At 43.9% G+C, this 23,666-nt stretch overlaps 1 protein-coding gene across 3 annotated transcripts in view; it reads left to right on the top strand.

Moving 5' to 3' along the window:
• Positions 1-15,550, top strand: part of LOC105567803 (SAM and SH3 domain-containing protein 1-like) — a 359,731-nt gene extending 344,181 nt beyond the window's left edge. The window contains exons 8-16 of one of the 3 annotated variants that reach the window (XM_012022997.1): positions 469-535; positions 2,315-2,483; positions 2,650-2,878; positions 3,534-3,782; positions 5,962-6,060; positions 7,869-8,207; positions 8,528-8,740; positions 10,484-10,634; positions 11,133-15,550. In XM_012022997.1, the coding sequence (XP_011878387.1) occupies positions 469-535; positions 2,315-2,483; positions 2,650-2,878; positions 3,534-3,782; positions 5,962-6,060; positions 7,869-8,207; positions 8,528-8,740; positions 10,484-10,634; positions 11,133-11,881 (2,265 nt within the window). In that variant the 3' untranslated portion in view covers positions 11,882-15,550. The remainder of the gene's footprint in view (positions 1-468; positions 536-2,314; positions 2,484-2,649; positions 2,879-3,533; positions 3,783-5,961; positions 6,061-7,868; positions 8,208-8,527; positions 8,741-10,483; positions 10,635-11,132) is intronic. The other 2 variants (XM_012022998.1, XM_012022999.1) reach the window with 2 other exon arrangements.
• Positions 15,551-23,666: the final 8,116 nt, after the last annotated feature.

The following is a 23,666-nucleotide window of genomic DNA, read 5'->3' as shown; positions in this document are numbered from 1 at the left end:
AGACATAAAAATCAACTTGCAAGTATTCTTGCGTGATGAGAGATCGCGGATAATGAGTTCTCTTCCGCATCGATTATATCGGATCATCATCTTCATTTAATCACACGAGCCATCATGTACCTTCGTACAATGTAATCTTATAGAATACGTAAGAGCGCGCCTTTAATGGCAACTCGAAAATCGATACCTTCCTTTCACTTCTCATTAGCTAACTAATGGGAAGAGCAAATTTTCCATAATATAAAATCACTTTGTCCCGGTACGATTTTTAAACCGGCGATTTTCGCGTCGCGTATTCCGCGATCAATCTTACAGGCGCTCGCCGTTCGATATTCCCGCGAGACCACGCTGAAATCGACGAAAGCAATCCCGCGGTATGCAAACACCGGGGCGAGCGCGGCTAATAGCAGTTTTAATCACAATGCCGGATAAACGTTTACTCACGACGTCGACATTGTGCTGTTTCAGATACTGAGGGATATCCGGCAGGGTTTAATGCAGCTAGGACGAGACGGACGGGGTCAGCTCCCTGGGGGTAAGTACATCAAGGACCAACCTCCAGCTAGTTGTCGCCTCGTCTCTCCACGACCTATAACCCGCCCCCTCTCTGCACCCCTGTGTCTATGTAGGTCCGTACGTGTGCGCGACAATGTGACCGTGTGCACGTTGAACAAAACGCGCACGTGCCAGCCGGTATGAGAATCGACTCCCAAATGCCTGACACCTCGTATGTGCTGCTCACTCTCGCGAGACTCATTTTGAGCATTCGTTTCCTGATGGCTCCCCTCGTAGTCTTTTTCACGAAATCTCGCTCCCCGTAGCCTCAGCAGCTTTTTACGATAAAACGAAGGCGCGCCGAAATGATATCTACGCCTCGCAAAGAGAGCAGCGGGAAATGAGGCGGGAAGAAGCTTTTTCTATACACAGTTTGTCCAATTAACATTGAGTGTTAAAGAGAAGATGGAATAAAATATGAGCAATAATGCGAGTTGAAATGTAGTGAGAAAGGTCGGGTCTCTGAGATTGTGTGCAAGAAAATTATATGATTTACACAATTAATCAATTCATAAGGCCTTAATGTAAAATCACAGTCGAAAGAAAAAAGGAATAAGAGCCGAGACGGGATGTTAAATGTCTAAATAATTTTAATATCAATTCGACCACCGGGGCATGTGGAAATATTCATCGCAATAAACAATCTAACGTTATTTCACGAATATCACGTATCGTGACTGAATTCGAAATCGAACTGCTATGTGATTTATATTATTATTGAAGGAAATTATTGAAATGTAACGATTATATTTATTAGACGCTCGAGAGATAATTACAATTAATTTTTTATTCGGCATTATTATTTTTATATAAAATTTATTAACGGTAACATTAGTATGTTCATATTACATCAGTTTATATCGTTTTAAACTTTATTAGTTTTATTATCGTAACGAAATATATGCTCGCGGCAAATAAATAATCCAATGTAACTGTAGTAAAAGCCTGTTTCACATATGATTCGATATTTATTTATATTGCATTAAAAATGTACGTGAGATTCTCAAACGTTCAAAGTTAAATAATGAAACAAAGAAGTACTTGTGAAACTAATAACGCATGAATTTGTATAATAGAGAATAATTAAAGATAGAGTGTAATTGCAATGAGCGAATAATGTTATTTTACAAATTCCAGCGTGAATAGAATATGCTCTATGCTCTTTATTGTCGATTTATCATCACTGCGGTGGTTTTATTTCCTATTCATAAAGCTGCCGTGGCACGATTGCGACGCGAAACCCCTCGCGTACGCGAACTAATCTCGTTATTGTTAGTACCCGCCATCTTCATTTTCCAAACCCTCTCTTTGCTACCTCCGTCTCTCTCTTCCTTCGCATAATCGCATGCACGCTTGTCATTCCCAGGTTTCTGCACAAAAAGAGGATCTAAATTTCTAAGTCTGTTGTCCTTAAACGTAATTTAACTCGGCATTCATGATTAATATTTTATATCCGGTTTTATAATTGTCAGTGCATTTGCGAAGGTATTAATATATCGTGATACACGAACGTTTATTTATTACTTTTCTTCTAATAGCCGCGATCAAAAATGCTTCCTTCTTCTTTAATGCTCAGACTAATAGTCTAATAATAATCAGCTCCAATGCTTAGACTTGTCGAAGTTATTCTTCCGCTACATTTGAGTTTTGCAAAATCTGGTAGGATGCCACATACACAAAGCTGACGTTATTTTAATTTCTAATTGGAAATGTCAGTTCCAACGTTTCGCAAATCAGAGAGCAAACCGATAATTCGCAGATGACACGTACATGTACGATGAAGACGCGCGATGCGGAGGTGCAGGTGGTTTAGGTCCCGGACCAGGCGGTCATTGGTACGACGAGCCGCCTTATGAGTCGGATCCCGAGGACTTTCTTATGGGGGCTAGCGGCGGTCCGGTACCTACCGCGACTATCCAGAATGGAAGGTAACGCTTTCGCAGTGTCAAATAAAACCGGGAGTCTCGCTATTATTATCGTGGCGACAAATTCGATCGCTTGACAGCTCGTCGTCAGATCTGAGTAGTTGTAAATTACGAAAAAAAAAGAAACAACATTTATCCGTTGCGATTAAATAACACGATCGAACATCAGGGTATGTTTCACGCTGAATATGAGGCCGGAGACTCGGGGCGAGGGTGTGATCTCTCTTCGAACAGCCGGCGACATCAGCTTGCCGCGCGATCGCTCGAGGAAAGGTGCGACATCGACGATGCGAGGCCTCATCGTTCCTCAGGGTCATAATAATCCGCCGACGATTATACCCTTAACGCATTCAAGGGCTTCTCGTGAGAGCGGAGATTACGCGAGTAGCGACGTGCAGGTAAGTCCGTTGCCGACGAGCGACAATCCCGGGCAACTATCACTTTGTAAACGTTGCACTGCAAACAGCGTCGTGTTGAGGCGGAAATTCCTTTGTTGCTAGTACAATCAAGTTGTACCGTCTTACATGCGCTAATATCTTAGTACAGGCGGAACGTTTTCATCTGGTAAACAGCCAGCGTTAAAAATAAATTTTTGCGATGTGTTCTCCGCGTTTAGGGGTAGCGTGTTTAATTAGCATTGAGAAAGTGAACGAAACGGCATGTGTTGCCCCGCCTCGCTATTCCTCCGCTCGGAATTACCGAATCACCGTGCCCCAAGTAAGTCACGAACCTCGTTAAGTCGCGGGTAATATTATTGCGACGAGGCGTAATATCGAAGGACCGAATCCAGTCTGGATAAATCCCGTTAGATCGCAGCCGTCACTCCATAGCGGAATTACATTAAGTCACTGCGCTGCGATAAGCGCAGCGGGTACAGGACGTGGGTACTGTCGGGTTCCCTTAGCCCTCGCCCAAGCGCGATCTCCCCCGTGAGAAGCGCAGATCCGACCGGCGCGGATCCCCATGGGCGTACAACGCGGGGCGAAAGGTCGGAGCGCCTACCTTCTCGCGGGCGTACGTCACGGCGTGATTTATTTAATTTTGGGGCTGCAGAGTGTGAGCTCGAGACTGTCGACTGTGTCGGTGGACACGAGTAGGAGCGACCAGCCTCCGGTGGGCGGTCGGCCGGAGCATCACCACGAGCACCGTCACAACCATCGCCATCATCACGAACATCACCACTCGGTCTCACCCCGACCCAATCAGCGTCACCCCGCCGCCACTAGCACGACCGTTACCAACACCGTCACCGACGCAACGTCACCGCAAAGCAACGCGCAACGCCGCCCGGTTCCCAGATATGTTCGTATCTGCCGAATCTATGGACCACGTAGCTCTCTCTCCCCATTACCTCTCCCGCAGGCACACCCAGGCGATTCCATACTACTAACCCACCCCTTGTGTACGCTTGTCCGGGTATCTTCGGAAAGACGGGAGAGTACTCCGGCTAATTAGATGCGGCAAGTGTGAGGACGCGCGTGTTCGCGAATATAGATTTATTCGGGTCGGTCAGATCGCAGGATTTCCTCACGGAGATGCCGCGCCGTGGCCGATCGCCATACAACGTTAACGGCTGGTACGTTCGAGAGAGAGATGTTGCTATTCTACGGTCAGTTTCCGGTGTGTTGCCTCGGTGAATCCAGGCACCGAGAGCCACTCGATCCATCCGTCGGACGGGCGGACAATGAGAATCAGCGAGATTTACGGATTGTTTGCGAGGAATCGGGCGCGACGGCCCGACGATGCGGCGGTTGCGTTGAAATCACGTCGAATCCACCAGTTTCCTCGTCCGCCGAGCAAACGTTATTCTTCGTCGACTTCGCAAACTTGATAACGATCGGATACCACTTCCGCGGTAGAGCCTCAGCATTTACCAGCATCTTGTTTGAACTGCCGGGAAATGTGTGCTTTCTTAATAATTCTTTCCCATTCTTTTTCGCCGATCGATGTTTGTACGCATCGTGATAAAGATGAATTATTATTATTATAAAAATATATAAGAAATTAAGAGTTTTAAATGACGTACGTAATACAGAGATTAATCGCTGGGATATTCGAAATTAGAAGTTACAAGAGATTGTATTTTTTAATATTTAATTTTCCTCAATTTATAATAACGGGACTCTCGTCGGACCTCGAATTCTAATAGAATTATAAAAAATAATTGACCGATGAAAGTACGAGGTCCCGAGATAAAAATGAAATCTCTGAAAATGTTGTCGAAGCATGGCCCTGTTTGCGCTTTACACACATCTATATATTTCATTTGTATCTTTACTGTAGTTCAATCGTGATAGTCGGGCGTGCAACTTTATAATAATCGTGCTTGACGTTTAAGCAAAAACTGGAGAACCTCATAATCTGATGAGAGCACCAGAGTAAGGTGCCTCATTTCCTGCTCTGACGCCTACACAGCACTGACAGCCTCTATGTGTATAAATAATACTCACACACTGACACGCCAATATTAAGTATATCACTAACCCATCTAAACCGGCGTAGCCTGCATACGCTACTTATTTTCTCATGTAACACGCAACCCCACCCCACCCCCCTCTATTGATATAACATATCGAGTGTGTAACGTGGTTAACACGTCGTGTGTAACACTTACATACTTAACCCCTGACTCATGTATATCTGCTGCTACTGTTTAGTTTATCGCGAACGTTACCTCGAAAGGAATATTAAACGTAGCATAATAAACGCGCAATTTTACATATTTTAAAGATAATTCAACGAATATAAATACACTGATAGAAAAATATGTAGTATATTACATGTAGTTAGTCGCAAGTCTACTTGTGGTTGTTATTGCAATATTTATAGTACACCTTACCAAATTAAAAGCTCGTTTTGGTTTAGGACAGCCATATCATAAGTTGCATAGACCATTATTGTATCTATGATACATTGTTAGGTCAATCATAACTTACGTAGTTCGAAGAATAATAAAAATGTGGTTGACTCCTAAAATAATCATAAATTATAGTAAGATTGTGGTAACTGCAACCATCATGTTTTCTATCAGTGTAGAAAGATCGTATCCACATTATTTTATCTTGCAATTGTTTGTGGAGTGGTAATATTGCGAATAAATAATAAGTTCTTAATTATACATGTACATAGGTACTACAAAAATTTTTCTTAAGCCAAAATAATATACAGGTTTGGATTACAGGTTGTAATAATATCTAAACACTAGTCGCACGTTATAATAGACACTTTCGAGGTGGCACTCGCGCTTGCACGTACGACATAATATTTGTGACATTGGGTACTGTATCTTCATACCTCTTGTGCCTCTCACACCTGCTCACACCACCGGTGACGGTCTCGTGTCCGATATTACCTAGCGATATGCCCGTAATCGTTGCCCTGTCTAACAGCATCCGCGCGCTATTAGATCCATCATAGTGTGCCCGCTTCTCCCTTCGTATTCGACCGTTAGAATTGTCTCTGCGAGGTGTCAACATTTTAGAGTCGGAGTAGCGGCGAGGAGGGACTGTCGCCGAGCCAGAGTAGCGACTATGAGGATCAAGAAGAACTCGAGAGTCAACACTCGGCTGCCGTGCATACAGTACGTAGCGCATGAGAGTAGTCCTTCGAGAGAACCTGCAGATTCTGTTTTTAGTTCTATTTTTTTCCGTCTGCACTATTTCCCCCCTTTCCACTATTTCTACGCGTATACTCGGATACATGGCGTCCTCAGTCACTATTATACGAATAGATACAGGCAACGCGTCCAAACAGTACGATAACTAAGAAAAACATGCCTGTGCACACAACTGTCACTGACGGGCGATTAGTAGAATCACGAAGTATTGCTTTCCCCCTTCCGTTCTTTGTTCCGTCATAGAAAGATGGTATCTTTTTGCGGTCTCAGCACTCGCACTAAGTAAAAGTATTATGAAATATTTTCTGCCTTGAACTTCGAGAAACAAATAAATGAGGGATCTCGAGGAAAGGCATGTACGTCCTTAAAACGCAAATGTAATAAATTTCTCTGCCGTTAATTCAACGGCCAAGTAATTTAGCGACAATAATTTTCACATGGTTGACAAAAAGTGAAAGTCTAAAAAAAGAAAAGTAGGAAATTAGGAAATCAATTAGGTATAAATGAAAGTATTTAATAATTAATAGAGAGATGTTTATCGTGAAATGTCGTGGCATTCAATCGCGAGGACTTTTAACGTTTTAATAGCGATAACGCAAAACTGGGTTCATCGATTTTATCCGACAACTAATTCGCATTTGCATTAAAGCCGCAGTTACGTCGTTGATTGTCTGTCATAAGTACGGGCTTTGGTCATACGCCTCATAATGAGCGTGTCTATCACTTGATAAACGCGTCGTTTATAACAACGACGTGTAATGTACAATCTCACGTTGATAACGGGATAACGGCATAACATTACTGTGACGTCGTTTTATTGCGATTATGTAAGCCAGCGGGAAATACGGATGTATATACGTGTATAGAGGATCACGTCGTTCTAACAGATTGGATCGCATGGCAATTTACGCAAACGAAATTGGCGCGCTCCGTCTTCATTCTTATTTCGAACGCACATTGATTTCCTCTGAGGATTTCACGCTCGCACCATTTACCTATTCCGCTTCATTAATGCAGCATGCTTTACGAGTAGCGTCTCAGAATTGCGAAAAATACCCGAGCATCGCCGCACCTCCGGACGGATTATACAACCGCAACACGTTGATCTATTCCACTGGCGAGCTGACGTCAATGTACGGATTCGGAGACAAGAATAGTTCGCTTCTGTACCTCACGATCGTTTCCAATGCAAATGCACGCGTAGAACACAACGAAGAAAATAGGCCAGTATTCATAGTCCGATCTTATATTTAAGACCGTCTTCAGATCATCTTTAGATACTCCGTAGTTAATGAACTGTCCCATACAGCAACTTTAGATGAATTCAAGACGGTCTGGAATATATCTGACTATGAATGCCGGTTCCAAGTCGTTCTTATTTTTAAGAACTCGAGGAGCTACGTGATATTTTGAAAAGAGGGCACTTGTAACACAGACAAATGTGCAAGGTTTAGCGATAAACGGATGACGGTGATTACAATGTTTATTTCTTGAATGTAAATAACCGACTGTCCAAGACCCGATCAAGATGATATACTTTTCACGTCAGGCATCGGCCCGCGCGCAACTCTCTATCGTGTCACATTCCAGGGCGCCATAAATGCATTATTGAAAACGGCTCGGCCAATGGAGATCCCTATTTCACATAGCTCCTCGATTTAATTAACGCGCCACCGGCACGTCGCCTTGCCTTTCCCGGTGCATTCGATGGAGCACGTATTCCGGGCACGGTGCGACCCCGATGTTCTCCAAAACTCAATTAAAATTTCCAGTCGGAGGCCAGCGCCCTGCTCGAGGGCGACGCCAGGGCGGGTATCGCGGGCCGCGCGAGGAATTTGAGGCACGACGTGCAGCGAAAGATCTCGAGGCTGCGCCAGGATCGCGCGTCCTCGGAGGCGTTCCCGTGCAGCGCGAGCAGCGTCGAGAGCCTGCCGAGCGGCAGCGGCTCGAGCACGCAGGCTCTGGTACGCGCCGGAAGCAATCACAGCTCGATATCCTGCGAGGACAGGGATGCCGTCAGCCCGACGTCCATCGGCCCCGTCCTGTGTCGAGCGAGGGCACTGGTGGACTACACGCCCAGTCCGTACGACAAGGACGCGCTCAAGTTCAAGGTCCGTGATAATCGATCTGCGACCAAAATTCCACGCGAAACTCCATTCACCATTAGCGTGAGCGACGCGGCGAATTCGCCCGCAAACGCGACTTGTATAATTGACGATGTACCTGCGCTCGCATTACTGCTCGCCACTTTTAATTAACTCCGAGCGAAAGTTACATTGAAACCCGCGTGTCTTTCTTTACCGCGCGCTTTATTACACCTTCTGCTTTTCGAGCTGCACAAAGAGGAAACTTGATAACGCGCGATTCGATCGTACGTGTCGCGACGAAAGGGTTTTCCCTTACGAATCCTCGTGTGGCAACGTTGTTTCAGAAGGGGGACGTAATCGATGTGGTACAGATGAACAAGAGCGGGCTGTGGAAGGGCGTCGTGCACAACAGGATAGGCCACTTCAAGTTCATAAACGTCGAGATACTGAACGACAGGGTGCCCAGGCGGGGAGAGCCGGAACGGAGCAAGTGGGGTCAGAGATACAGGCAGAAGCCGGGTTCCGTTCAAGAGCTCTTGCAGAGAATGAATCTTCAGGTAGAGAGAAAGAGAGGGCGGGAGCGAGAGCAATATCTCGCCGCGGCTCGAACAAACTGATTCGCATTTGCATGGCGTCGAATGCAAAGTAGAGAACTTGCTTTTATATATTTCTTTATTCCTTGTCCCTATCGCGCTCCCACTCCCCGCTCCACCGTCGTCCCTTCTCTCGCGTCCTCCCGCATCAGCTTTCCAGCTTATACTTTATACAACTTGCAGGCCCCGCAGACCGTGACGAGTCCTTTTTGTTCGATTCCCTCCTCCCTCTTCGTCTCCTTTGCTCTCTCTCTCTCTCTCTCCGCCTCTCGCTCCTTGTCTCCGCCTTGCTCATTTTTATCCTCACCTGCCATATACGTCCCGAAATTTCCTTCACCTCCTTCTGGTCGTTCGTTTTCCTTCTGATTTATCTCTCCAATATTCGCTGTGCACGGTATATCCCGAAAATACATGAAATGTTCTTCCAATTTCTCACATTGAAAATTAAAATTATAAAATTAGCAATTCTTTTTAAATGAAATTATCAGTTATGAAATTAATAAGTTCCAAGAATCTAAATGGATAATAAAATCTTATTTTTAGTTCACTTTACTTTTCGCTAGTTTTATTTTTATCTTAATAGAGAAACTTTACGTAAGACTGTTAATTATATTAATTACAAATTGTCATATATTAAAGACTTAACAATATTAATCACATCGACATTTTATGTTGCATGTTAGAAAAATCGATAGTCAATTATTCCTTGCGATTTTCTTTTTAGAAGAGAGAATTGATTTTAAATTTGTCACAATCTACGACTAAAAGCACATCCGGTAATTCTCTCGGATCTTATGTATAGTCTCGCGATTTGACGACAGATTAGTCTCGATCGTGATTCACTGTCAAGAGGCGTGTCTCGCAGAGTCTCCAGAGTCGAAGGTACGGAAGCGACAGGAAGGGATGGGACGAAATGATAGGGCGAGGAGTCGCTGTACCGGAAACGTCGTTTCCGATTCAGGAAGCCGTGCCACTTAATTAAGCCGCTATGATCGATCGCTTAATGAGCGTCGCAGATTCGTGCGCCCTTTTCAACGTCCCGGTATACACTTAATTGAAGCCCAAATGGCCCTCTGTGCGAATTATATCAGCGGATGGAGATCCAAAGTATCTTCTTCCCGGCTGATTGCTCGAGACCGTCGTTAAATCTCGCATAACTGTACAGTCCGTCTGAGATGTTTGATTATTGAACATCTAAGAGATCACGGGAGACTTTAGATTCTTTGAAGCGCACTTGGTCATAATTACGATGCCCTTCCGTGCTAAATCGAGCTTACGGAGATCTTTTGTCCTAACACTTGGACATAGTCTCGTCGTATCGAGATCGTGCATTTTGCAAAGAACGCTTTTCGCGCGCGAAACGCAAAGATCTGGCGAGTAGGAAAAAAGTTACGGAGTGTAAAAAAACATTTTCGATTTTTCTCTGAAATTTACCTTTCGCTAAGATCGTGAATTTTCAATGCGTCCTCCATTTTCAAATCACGCGGAGATATATAACGTTCAATTGAACGACGCTTTCCGATCAAAGTGTGAGAAATGTCGCTGGGGAGGGAATTCCGTAAGCTTCTTAAGGGTAATTTTATAAGAATTCCGTAAGCTTCTTCCAAGTGTATTAAATTGCGAGCGCGTTTCATTGTACAAGCGAACTATTCAAAGCTCTGTTAAGGTGGGAGTAGCGTCTCAAAGATGAATGTTACGCTCGCGCAGGAACATATTCCAGTTTTTGTGCTGAACGGATACGAGGATCTGGAGCTCTTCAGGGAGTTAGAGGCGGCGGATCTGGACTATTTGCGTATACATCAACCCGAGCATCGTGCCAAGATACTCACCGCCGTGCAACTCCTGCACGATCTTCAGTGTGAGTATACCGAACGTATAGCGGCTACATATGTATTATTCACGTCTCCCCAAAGCCCTTTTCATCATCGTTGCTATTTGTCTTGCTGCATATATCATGTTACAATTAATACAAGTTATACATCTTTAAAATCACGTTGTAATTTCGTGTAAATGGGAGAGCTCTTTTATTATTCGATGCAAGAGAGATTAAAAGTGTAATAACTTTAAACTATTACTAAAACCCCAGGGATACTCTCGCTCTCTCTAAAAGTGCGTGGCAATAAAAAGTTCTGAAATTTTATTAAGTTTTATTTTTCCCTATTTGTTTTGATCTGTTTTTCAGAAATAGACGTATTTAAAGAGAGCTCGTTGCAAAAATGCACGCATATAATAATATGATATATTTGTGCACGTTTCGAACATATTTGGTCAAAAGTATCACTATCTAATGATTATTTATCGAATCGGTCATGAAATTTGACGCACGCACGCGCTCTTTTCCCGCCTGTTCTTATAGCGGGCAGCGAGGGTGACCTGGCCTCGAGTTCAGAGGGCGACGAGGTCAGTCGTCTGGTCTTAACCTCCGGCCAGACGTCCGGCCACTGTTCTCCGTTTAACCGACGCCAGTTCCCACGGGACTCCGGCTGCTATGACGCGCACAAGAATACCACCAGCCGACGGACCATCAGCCCGGAATCAACTACGACGTCGTCGAACCTGTCGAGGGAGAACAATCTAGACAGCGCAACGGCTGTCACGAAGAACACCAACAGCACTGGCGCTACGGATAGCGGTCTGACCGACGCGAAGGACGACTTTCATCCCAATATACCGATTTCCAGCGCGATCGCGAGCCAGAAGGAAGGGCAGTTTGAGAAATCGCCGTTACTGCGGGGCGGCAACGTGCGGTACATCGCGAAGAGGGGCAACTTCGGCGATACGGTGGTGATCGAGGACGCCTGCGAGGGCGGCCAGAAACTGGGCGGCATGGTCAAGTACATGGTCGGTGGTACCAGCGACCTCGCTCTCGAGAGCACTGGCAACGTCACCGGCCTCAGCCAGCGCGGTTGCCTCAGCGAGAAGTCGAGCGATTCCGGCGTCAGCTCGTCCAGCATCAGCTCGGCACCTCCGCCCAGGGACAAGGTGCTCGCTACCGCCAGCGCCGCGTCGGACTCGCCGACCAAGAACTTCGGTACCTTCAGCAGAGCGTCACCGACTTCCCAGGGCGGTAACAAGAGTCAAAACAACGACGGGAGCTACCAATGAAAAGAACCGCGAGAATTCGGTAGGCCGGCGCGACTTTAGCTCCAAGGTAAGAGGTACAAAGATAAGGGGATCGCGCAATTTTAACCGACAATGGAGCGGCCTTACTTCGGATTCAAAGGGTTACGCGATCACGATCGTCTTGAGGCTACGGTGCCTACGATTCGTCCACGAGATACACTTGGGCAGTATCGGGATCAATCGACATCCCGAACGTTTTATATCCAGCGGGAGACATGTGTAATTCCCGAATAAGCGATCCCGACGAGCGTACTTGGTGATAAGGTACTTCTTCCATTTCGGATGACTCGCAGAGTTAAAGCAGTTGTAGCGGGATTGCTGATAGATAATAATTGCCGCCGTGTCCGCTCGTTGCGACGATTAACGCGCGCTCAATCGCATCTCGATTTGAAATATCTCGCAAAGCAATATCTCATTTCCTGTTATTGTTGTTGGCAGTGTACCGAGGGTCTCACTTGATTTCACAATTCTTGCCGTGAGCGCGAATCGACATTCTAATGTCTCTCGATGTAGCGTCTCCCCGACATTGATGTCGAGGGGCAACATTTCGTTACCCCGTGTCCTCGGACGCGCGTTGGGAAGAAGCGAGGCAAGAATTTCTAACTAAACGCTCCCCGGAGCACATCAAGGCGAAGTTTCTTCGCGTTTACGTCCGCGTTCGGTCCAAGCGAGATGCACCTCGAATAGCTCTCGGCACCTCGCAACCGCCAAGTCACATCGCGCCTACATATAGCCGTGTAATTAATAATAATAAGTGAATACTATGTGATACAGTAGCAATATAACGAACGATTTCAAGTCGAATAGGTAGGAAAGGGAAGGAACAATGGCCGGCGACCGTCATTTGCGTTGCGCGAATCGTCGTCACGATCCATTACGTACAATAAATAAAAAGAAAGAACGAAAGAGCGGTAAAGGAAAACACACGAATGAAGATTCGATATAACGTTATGCGTCCGTTAGTTTTGATTTCGCGCTCGATATTATCTGTCGATTTCATCTTCGTCTGGGACGACCTCGCGATTAATCACTACAAATGCTATATCGTTCGCCCGACGAGCGAGTTCGTCAAAAACTGCCAGCGTTATCGAGTTCTCGTCTCTCGTTGAACGGCGATCTCTTATCGTATATTTTGGACTCGCTTTTTGTACCGTGTTCGTCCGATCTCGTCGCGCGTGAAAGGCCATGCGTAAACGTGCGCGAACGAGACGGCCACGAATCAGCCCGAGACACTCGAGACAATTTTTCGCTTTACGGCGCGCAAGACACGTGAGGATCCCATCTTACGCGGTAGCAGAGAAATGCGCGGATTATCACAGGATGCCTTACGATGCGTTTTTCACTTACTTAGCTTATTTACGCGACTTTTCAACGAAGCCCGGCACTCGAACGTCGACCCGCGAGGAGACGCACTCCTCCTGCTTACTTTCGCACGTATAATTTTGTACGGAGTAGCGAGAACCACGAAGATCCCTCCCCATGGAACCGGCGCCGATTACGCCGCACTCGGACTCTGCTTACAATTGACGACCGACAATCCCCCATCGTCGATGCGACCCGTCAGTTTCTTCGACACGATGGTAAAACCTGTACATGTGTGTATATTGACCACGCCACGGGAGGAAAACGTTGAAAGTTACAGAGATTTTGTATGTACATAGATAATATTACGCGTAGGACTTAACGATGTTTTGTATTGACCTTGCCCGTTTGCCAAAACTTAAGACTATAGACTATACATACGCGATATACACATTATATCGTGCCGTTGGATCTTGTGTACATCTCTTGTATAGTGTAAAATCATAGATGAATTTATGAGACGCGGGAGCGCAATCAGAGAAATCAGGGGCCGCGAGAACAGGTACGGGAGGAGCCGAGAAAAGCCCGATGGATAATAATAAATCGTAAGTAATAATTTTAGCTGTTACGAGACGCAGCGACGGAGCGTATTATTAATTAAAATAGGAGGAGAGGGAGAAATTAAGGTACACGAGAGGAACGCGCGCCCGCCGCGAACGAACGATCGAAACGATATCGGCGGACAGCTTGCGGAGGCGATCAGTAGTATTAAAGAGTTATCGCGATGTCACGTTACGCCACAGTCGGATAAACGCTGCAGTCACTCATTGACAAATTAATTGAAAGAAAATTCCCAAATGGACACGATTTCAATCATCCTAGACGATCGAGAGATAACAATCGGCAACGTGTCGAGCAGTAGCTTCGGAAGAGCACGAGTGAATAAACTGTATGGTGTGAATATTAACGTGTGACGGGGGCCGCGGCGATATTTCCGACATGAGTCAAAGCGATCGATAATTGGAGATTACGGAACCTGCCGTGACTTAAGTGTTTATCGTATCTAAAGTACATTATCGCGCATAACAGCCCGTTGAGAATGTTTCGCACGTACAATTTTTACACAAAAATATCGACGTAACGTAGAGCGCGCTACGATCGCACGAGGAAGCGAGTCGAAGGAGGGACAATGAACACGCCGATCGGCCCGGAAATCGGGCCTGTGATTAGACCGAACGAGTAGTCGCAAGTTGCTTCCATCGACGTCGAGATTGATTAATGCGATTAACGCTCGATCGCGGCCGCAGCGTGCGATTTTCGTGTCGAGACCGAAGTTTCGCAATATCGAGATTTACGTCGCGTCCCGCCCGCGCGGCGAGCTCCATCAGCGGGCACTTTTTTTATCGAGTTTGTGCGATGATCCGACGATCCGAGAGGGAGGCGCGTACCGGGAGGACGTACCCGATAAACGGTACGTCGATTTCGGTGATGTCTGCTAGTTTATCCGTTCCATCGAGAGTACCAACATGTGTAGAGAATGAGTGAAGTGGTTGTTATTAAAGGGTGGGCTGAAACAGCGAGGAAGGATGAGAGGGATGATTGAAAATTGAGTATGCGCGTGTGTGCGCGTGTGTCTGTGTGCGTGCGTGCGCGCGTGTGCGCAACAGTGCGTGAGGGAGAAAGAGAGATGGGAGAGCAAAGGCGAGAGGGAAAGACGCGATGTTAAATTTAGTAAACGAGTTTATGAGAGTACGAATAGACACGATAGTGATTTTATTTAGCTCGGGAGAAAAAAAAAAACGCAGCATTTGATGTAAATTCATTCTAATCGTAGACCCAAGGCGCAGTAATCGAAATAGATAATTTAAGCGTACCTTAAGGGAGATGCGAGTCGCTGACGAAAGGAAGGCCTACGGCGTCGCCTTGCACGACCCCCCGAGACGGCGGAGCGATCGCTTAGATAAATTTATTCGCCGATCGAGCAAACGCCACGAAGCGCGGCGCCAAGCGCGGCGCTTAGGGTCGAATGAAATTAAGCGTTTACGTAGCGGTCTAGTCCATTCTTCTCGCGTGATTAACGAATATAATGTACATAAAGTAATAAAGCGATAAAGAACACAACAGATCTAGAGAAGCGGCGAGACGCGGGCGCGAATTAGCGCGCATCGCCGTACCTTTTTATAAGCTGATTTTGTATTTATTGATTAATTGCGGAATTTATAGATGGTCACACACACACACGAATCACACATAATTCTCATCGTCTCTCGGTTCTCGTAATGATTTCCAACGATAAGTGTTAATTTATTGACTGTGAATAGAAATAAACGATGGAAGAGATTCAAACGAGAACTCGTCTCGTACCCGCGCGTATTTCATTTCGCGCGAATCACGCCTGGCGAACTTCCGAATCCATAATCCGCCTTATTATCCCTCCAAGAGACAAAGGAGCAGCTACACCGGTGTGAACGGTAAGTGCTTCATTATGATAACATGTACAGTGTAATCTCTTAATCCGCACTCAACTAAGGAAACGCTTGATTGAGTGCTAAGATTTTAAAACCAAATCGAAGGAGAGCCTTGATTTTATTAATATATTTCAATATTAATTATCGTGTAATATATAAAATTATAAATATTTCATACCGTTGATTAATAAACAAGTCGTTCTCTACATTCTTGTAGCTTCTCGCAACTTTGTGTTAAATTGTGTCAAGTAGAAATAAAAAAAATCAAAGTTCTTCCAAAAGGGAAAATAAATAAATTGCAAGAGATCATTTTCCTTTGTTACTAATAATAATAATCTTTATTGTTCCCCTTAGGGTTACGATCTTACACTTATTTCTACAACGTCCACTTATCCTAAATAAAACTCTTAACCTAAACTTACTAAGTTTTGAGAGAGATAATTTTTCTTTGTTTTCACTACATATTTTTTAACTTTGTCGGGCAAATGCAACGAACCTTCCGCACTCCAGAATCTAATGGTATTAAACGAATATTGGAATCGCGCGCTTCACATGATTATTTCGCACATGAACCGAATTAATCGGCGTAGAGCAATCGTGCCGTTCGCCTTTGAACAATGTGAAAGCGTATCGCGGAGGATTCGCAGCGCGGCGCAGGGCGGCACCGCCGCTTTTTGTGGCCGCGCCGTTTCGGGAAATACCGGCGCTCAAACGGAATAATTAGACGGTTTCTTACTCGATTAACGAGCTCCGCTGACGTTAAGCGTCGCGATGTCGTTTCATAAAGTACGCGACACCAACTCCCGCTTTAACGCTGCCACGCGGTGCCATTAGCGGGAAGAAGTTCCGGATGACGGACGACTCCGCGTCCGCCGCCGCGCCGGTAACTCCGCGCTCGCAAACTTGGCGCTTTGGTTATCTGCCATTACTTGGAAAGATCCTCTTATTTAACTATCCGTCCGCCCGCCCGCCGTTGCTCGCGTAATTGTGGAAACTCCGAGAAACGCAGCCCGCGTCTCTCGCTGCGCCGGAATGGCACCCGACGTAGCGATCGTTATTCCTCATCGCTTCCCGTGGATTTAAATTAAATTATAAATGTACATTTTACGCATCGGTCCGCAAAGAGCCTGTCCCGCTGTCTCTACGTGCAATTAAATATCGTCGCTGCCCGCAGCTACTGCTAATTGGAGATAATTAATGACAGAATCTCGCGCGATCTCATTATCGCATACATTAATTGACGTGCAAAATTGTTTCCGTTTAATTTCATCGACACGTTCTCCGTGATCCGGTGCCGGAAGTACGTCACCGGCACTTGAACGTCGTAACAAGATGGACGGGCGATCCTTCCGCGCAGAAAGTACGATAAAAAGCACTTAGTAATGTATGTAAATGCACCCTCCGAGAATCATTCCGAATGTTACGGCGTGTACGTGTTCATTCGTAAGCTTTATTTCGTACCCCAAGGGACAGCGGGAACTTTTAGTGCGCTAGATTATGGCGGTAATAACTCGACGAGTTTCTTTGCCCGCGACTCGCGGTCCACGTGAGCAAATTCTTCATCCCCCGGGGGTGAGATCTAATTTAACTTTTAGGGTCGCGCGTCGCGCAATCACGACGGTTTCTGGGTAATTCAGCCCGGCCGCCGTGAATTCAGTTACGTATCTTGTATTACTCGCTTCGTTACATCCCGTTTCACATAGAAAAAAAGGCAATTTTTTATGTCATATTTCACGACACATTGCTCGACCATTTATTTACGCCGCTAGACGCCGCGCTGTTATTACAAATGTTCGCGATATTATGTATTAATTGTTTGTACAAAAATCAATATATCGCCCCTGCGCGAGAAACGTGACGCAGGTCAAAAATAGCAATTACGGGAGAACGATTTTAAACTTTTAATCTGCACAAACACAGTCTGCTAAATTGTTTTCGTCCTTTCCCCCAGTTTTCTTATCTCTATAGATCTTTCTCCACAATGTGTCAATCGTATTTTCCTTTTAAGCATTCCGTCTTCTCATAATCTTAAACTACGCTCATGACGCTTTTTCGGATAAAAATAAAGCGCGTTCTCGAGTTGACAAATTGTAAAAACGCAAAACCCATATTTTTCAATCGCGTCACGTCTCTTGCGCAAGGGCGACACGTGAAAGCTGCAAATTCCTAATCGATTAAGTTGTTACGGAGGGACGTTTATCTCACCGTTATCTCAATTGTATGAAATTGACACGCGATTCATTGCCGCAATTTTAATAATATAATCGAGTCCCGCCGAGTTCGCTGTATTTCTTGAGCGAGATTTATCGCGGCAAGGATACGCGCCGGAGCACCGCGCGTATATTGTGGCGCGCCATAAATCGCGATCGGACATCCACTCCGTCCGTCCACTCCAACCGATCCCGGGCGTTATCAGTTGCACGATCGGGCAAAACGATCGGTTATACTTTGCACGGGGACTTTTGCGCTTCTTGCACGCCCATAACAACCTTAATTACTGTCCACGCTAATGAATCAAGCGAGGAGATATCGCTATCGGCACCGCGCATAGCTGAGGGCCGGATGAAGCTCCGTTGCGAGATTACTTTGCACCCGAGGCGAGATAAAACCAGAGCGTTCTCTCCTTTTTTTTCTCTTCCCTCTGCCTCTCCCCTCCCCCCCCCCCAACCCCCTTTTCACAAGCTGCGGGGCGTTATGTCGAGAAAGCCGCGATCGGTTCATCTATTTCTATATTAGAGCCGGCGAGATGGCTCGTAAATCACGTCTCTGCGTAAGCCTGCCGTACGTGCCACCCTAAATAACTACATTCTCTGTGGTATTAATGAAAGCATTCCGATCGCCACAGATTGCCAATGGAGGTAGCTAATATCCAGTAATTGCAGATCGCCTTCTGTAACGACGATAGCCTCCGGGCATGCAATATGATTTCGCGATGCTGATGGCCGTAGATCGTAGTCGTAAGTTACGGACGATGCGATTAAGTGACAGGAGGATATCGTTGAGAATGAAGCGCGGTACCTGTGATAGCAGCTTTTTTTTACGGCACTTGCAGACATACTTTGCCTTCGGACCCCACGCATTTAATATTATTTCTGTATTTAAAAGATACGTCAAATAATATTCTATAATAAAGATACATATTAAATTTGAAAAAGAGAATAAATTGAAAAATGATTGCAAACGCAAGATAACGCGTCTCTACTCGTAACACGTCCAAGCTGTTCAAATTGCAGGTTAATAAAATAATATATTTTTCTAGTAAAATTGCGTTACCGTAAGAAATTTTTTCACCGAGACAATTGACACAAGCTCGTCTTTATTAAATATCAAGGATGAAAGGCCAATAATATTACGAGCGGTAATTTTTACAATAATACATTAAAATTTAGGTATAATAAAGTAATAATTTTTTTTACTTTGATACACTTCATGTATGTCTGGTCTTCTTGCCACAAGTACATGTAAAAAATCGTAATATTACGTGGTCTCGAGTATTTCTCGGATAATACAACCCATATTATATATGTATATACGTATATTATATATATATGTACTTGCAAATATTTGCTTGTTTCGTGTCTAATTCGTTATTATCGGACTTGGAGCTATCCACGATAGGTAAGTACCTGAAATTTGCATAGCTTGCCGACTAATTGGACCCTCAAAGGCGGAATCCTAGTAAACTTTGATAACTAGCCGCACCTTGTTGAGCAACTATTGTTCTGCTCAGTTTGCGAGCAACAAGTTGGGCACTGATAATTAGACAAGTTAAGACAACTATGACCGTCCACAATCGTTAGCCGATAATAGGATTAAACGTACTTACAGAAAGTGCCAATATAGGCGACAAACTACTCTCCACAGCTCCTTCCTATGTATTATAAATAATGATTTTAACCTTTCCCCCTGCTACTTTGGGGATTCCGTTAAATGTTACGAGATAGTATCAACTAACATAACATAGAATTACATGAATTAGCGTCGCAGAACACGCGCCTATAAAAATCTTTACAAGTTTTACTTAAAGATAAATTATTCATAATCGTAACAGTTCAGCTGAAGCAAAGCTTTGCAATGACTCATCTTTCCTTCTTTCGTGCTCCTTGAAAAAAACTCTGCTCTTGTTACAAATGTAATTTTCTATTAAAATTTATTAAAAATACAATTGTTAATCCCGCAACGTTATTTTTTTAAGTGCTGTGTTCACATTATTAGCCGAAATAACGAGCTCTTATTGTAGGGAATACAAAGCCCTAAGCACTCAACAAACGGAAGATGTGCAAACGTACGCGGCAAACTTGACACTTGTACGATTGAAATATCAATCATACGTACGCCGGGACTCATTATACATCTACGATATATCTCTTCGCGCGTCCAAAATGAAATTCCGCGTGCGTTGAATCATGAGCGGGGATTATATTTACTTACGGAATCCTGTCTCATAGTTTCTCGTTTCTGGCAGAAACAACATCCCATTAATATCGTGATAGAAACGTAAGGTCGTCGCGCTACGACGAATAACGGGAAACCCGGGTGCCTCGTATCATTACTGCGATACCACACTCCACGCTTGCAAATCTAGATTAATAGAACGCTAGATAATGACGCTGTACGTCGGGCCCGAAGTAATCGGTATGCACGCTCTCGGTACACAGCGCTGAACTCACATAAGAAGTTAACGCGAGACTTGGGTATCTTCTTTAGCCGCTTCAAGGTACGGGTTTCAGAAAATACTCCTCCAGAATCCGATCCTTGGTACGCCGCGTAGTTTATTCTTATTTCCGTTCTCGTATCCAGCACCGTATACGTTTATAGAATATATGCTAACTCCCTGCGTCGCTGCTTCCTGCAGCGGAACCTGGCCGCGGGATATCTATGCGATACACCGCATCTTACTCTATTTTATTCGCTCTATCAGATTTTTCTCGATGTGCGTCACGTGACGAGACTACTTGGAGAGACTCGGTCGCGTGACCGAGACACGAAGGTAAAATAATAATATCTGGGTTTCACGGAGGCGGAATATTTGATGTCGCAAGGAAACTTACGCGTATGCGTTTTTTTTTTATCCGATCCCGTACCGACGATTTGACGTTTCCACCTTGCAGCTATTTTTTTTCGGCGAGTATACTATTTTGCATCCCCGACTCTCTCTCTCTCTCCCGCGCGTTTTCGCGTCTGTAACGTGAAATGTAAGACAATCGGGAGCACGCGGGGCGGATACCAAATCAGCGTATGCACGATAGGGATGCGAGTGGTTGATTCTGAACGCGCTATTTTCGCGAAACACTCGAGACGCGGAACACCAAGAATGATACTTGGCTTCTCTCGGCATCGGTAATTACATCCGATCTACGTTAATTAGTGCGCCGCGGGTTTTAATTCCGGCCGGAGTGCGCCGATATCTACCGCGTCTGGCACACGTGAGCGTTGTTCACGATTGAGAATTCGCGACTCTAATTAGGATGTCTGAGCTGCTGTTTTATTCCAGACGACTCGCGCCGATGTTGTATTTAACGACGAGATCGATGATTGGCGGCAGATATTTTCGGTTGGTTATATATAAGTTGAAATAAATATTACAGGAGAAAAATTCTTGATATATCATTTATCTAAAGTGAAAAAGAATATTCTTGTTTTGAAAATATGTTTCGTTTCAACGTGAAACTCGTGAAATGAGATTACATATATTGCGTTAAAAACTTACTTGAATAAAACAGTTTTATATAATTCAGTTAAGAAATATATGCTTTATTATTTTAGAATAAACATTAAGTAAGATCAGCAGACTCCAATAATAAAATCAAAGAAGAAACAAGCAATAGGATTCAACGAAAAGACTAAACAAAAAGTTAAAGAAAGTGAAATTAAAGTTAAATATCTAATTGAGTGAAGAAGAATGAAAGAAATTCTCATTCTTCTAATGAGATACAATGATAACTAATCTTCTTTTTAAGAAGGTATGTAAGACGTTTAATTATTAACGCTGCTCCGCAATGCTAATTTTCTCGCTTGGCTTTGTACTGCGAGTAGCTGTCAGTGCGAAAATCAAGTAATATGTATTTTGACAGTGTGTCAACGTCAGATTACATCTTCTTCACATGAAGAAAATCTTAATGCGTGAAGATCATGAATAAATATAAATTAAAACCAAATAGCGCGCGCAATACTATTTCCAATAAAGTATTTAATACCGATTTATATTATTATTGAAGTAAATAATTCGATAATTTTTGCCCATAATAAATGAAGATTTGCAATTTAGTAATATACATTTGTATACACCAACTATTGAGGTAAAATCTCTAATCTGAGTAATTAGAATTTAAGTAACAACGATTTTTGTTTCGAAACATTTTCTCGATTAAACAGAATTAATCGTTAATTTAATCAATACCAATAAGTCCGCGGAATAATACGCAAAACGTAGCAACAGTCACGGAACAAAGTAATGTACAATAAAATATTAAGTACGGAATTTTCCATTGCGTAGGCAGGCCAACGAATTCTCAACGTTTCTTTGTTGTTTTTCACTCGGCGCGGTGACGTACGATGTTTTTGCGTGCCATCGTGTAGCTGAAGGTCGCCGAGCTCTCATTCGCCCGCCGAACGCCGAGCCGGCAGGCAGTGGCGAGAGTCGCTCCGTACGTGTTATTACTTTTGCGTTATCGGTTTCCAAGACTCGATCACGACGATTGTAGGGATAAAACGCTATCGATTTGTACACCTTTATCAGTAACGAGTAACGTTCCTCGATTATTAAGTTCCTACAACTTGTAATGAGAAACGAATTGCGTGTTGAGGCGACGGCTCTTTATCAACGTACATAGGTATTTCACGAGACTAACTCATCTAAAATATGAATGTGAACCGTGGTACTTTGTCGCGGTTACATCACGTTTACGCACCGCGCTTTTAATTATCTATTGATTTCGTGTAATCCGTTCTATTTTCAGGAAAAGAGAGAAACTTGTGTGTGATTTCGGCGTTCGCGCTATAATTCGCTCTGTCGTTTTTTCAATATTTCGTGCGTTTCGCGGTATCTCACATCGCGCACGGGAGTGCCCGAAATTTCACGCGATCGACGATTTTCGCGAGTTAGTGTTGTGTAAGTGCAACAAGGAAATCTGAGAGGAGGAGCAGGCCAAGGAGGTATCGGGCAACAGCGGAGAAATCGGTGAGGTGAGTGTCTTACATTTTGATGTTATTTGTTCTGTGTTTTTATTTTATTTATTCAAACGATTCGAACGAGGATTTGAATAAGTGTTAGAGACAAAACCATACGTATAAAATTTTGTGAGTTTATATTTAAAAGGAAGACGTTTTCAGTATTCTACATATATAATTGTTTTAATAAATATCCATTTTTTTAAATATAAAATGTAAAGTATATTTAATACAATAATTGTGATTTTACATAATTAGTCTATAATAATCATATACATATTTGTATTTTTACAGTATAACATATACAGTTAACGGAGTACAACTCTGCTGTTGCGAATCGTATCAGTAAGTGATAAATTACTTTTTATTTTAAATTGACGTTGCGCGTACAATTATTTCTTTGCATGTATACAAATTACAAAAAGTATACAATGCTCGACTGCGAACTGCGCGCGTGAAGCGCGCGTTTTGTCATCTCTAGTAATCTTAAAAAAACTTAGCCAATGATGAATTTTTCCGAAAAAATTGTTGTTTTTCCTATTCGTTTATTTATAAAACTTTTACAATTAATATTACAGACTACTCAACTTTTTTAAATGTTCTTTTATTGCTAAGATACCCCAAAAATGCAAAAAAACCCGATCTAAATGCGTTAACTAGAAATTAAATGGCCAAAAAGTAAAGAAGTTAAGATGGTAACGTGGGTTACCACCATACTTCAAAGGATTAAATAAGTATTTAAATAAGACTGTAATATTGTCGAAATGTAAGATTATTTTATGCAAACCAATAAAGGCGTTCATTTCAATATACACTGGTCAAAAAAA

The sequence above is a fragment of the Vollenhovia emeryi genome, unplaced genomic scaffold (genome assembly GCF_000949405.1).
Source record: "Vollenhovia emeryi isolate VEMERY1.0 unplaced genomic scaffold, V.emery_V1.0 DF939134.1, whole genome shotgun sequence".
NCBI lineage: Eukaryota > Metazoa > Arthropoda > Insecta > Hymenoptera > Formicidae > Vollenhovia > Vollenhovia emeryi.
This window is presented reverse-complemented; position numbering and strand designations above follow the sequence as displayed.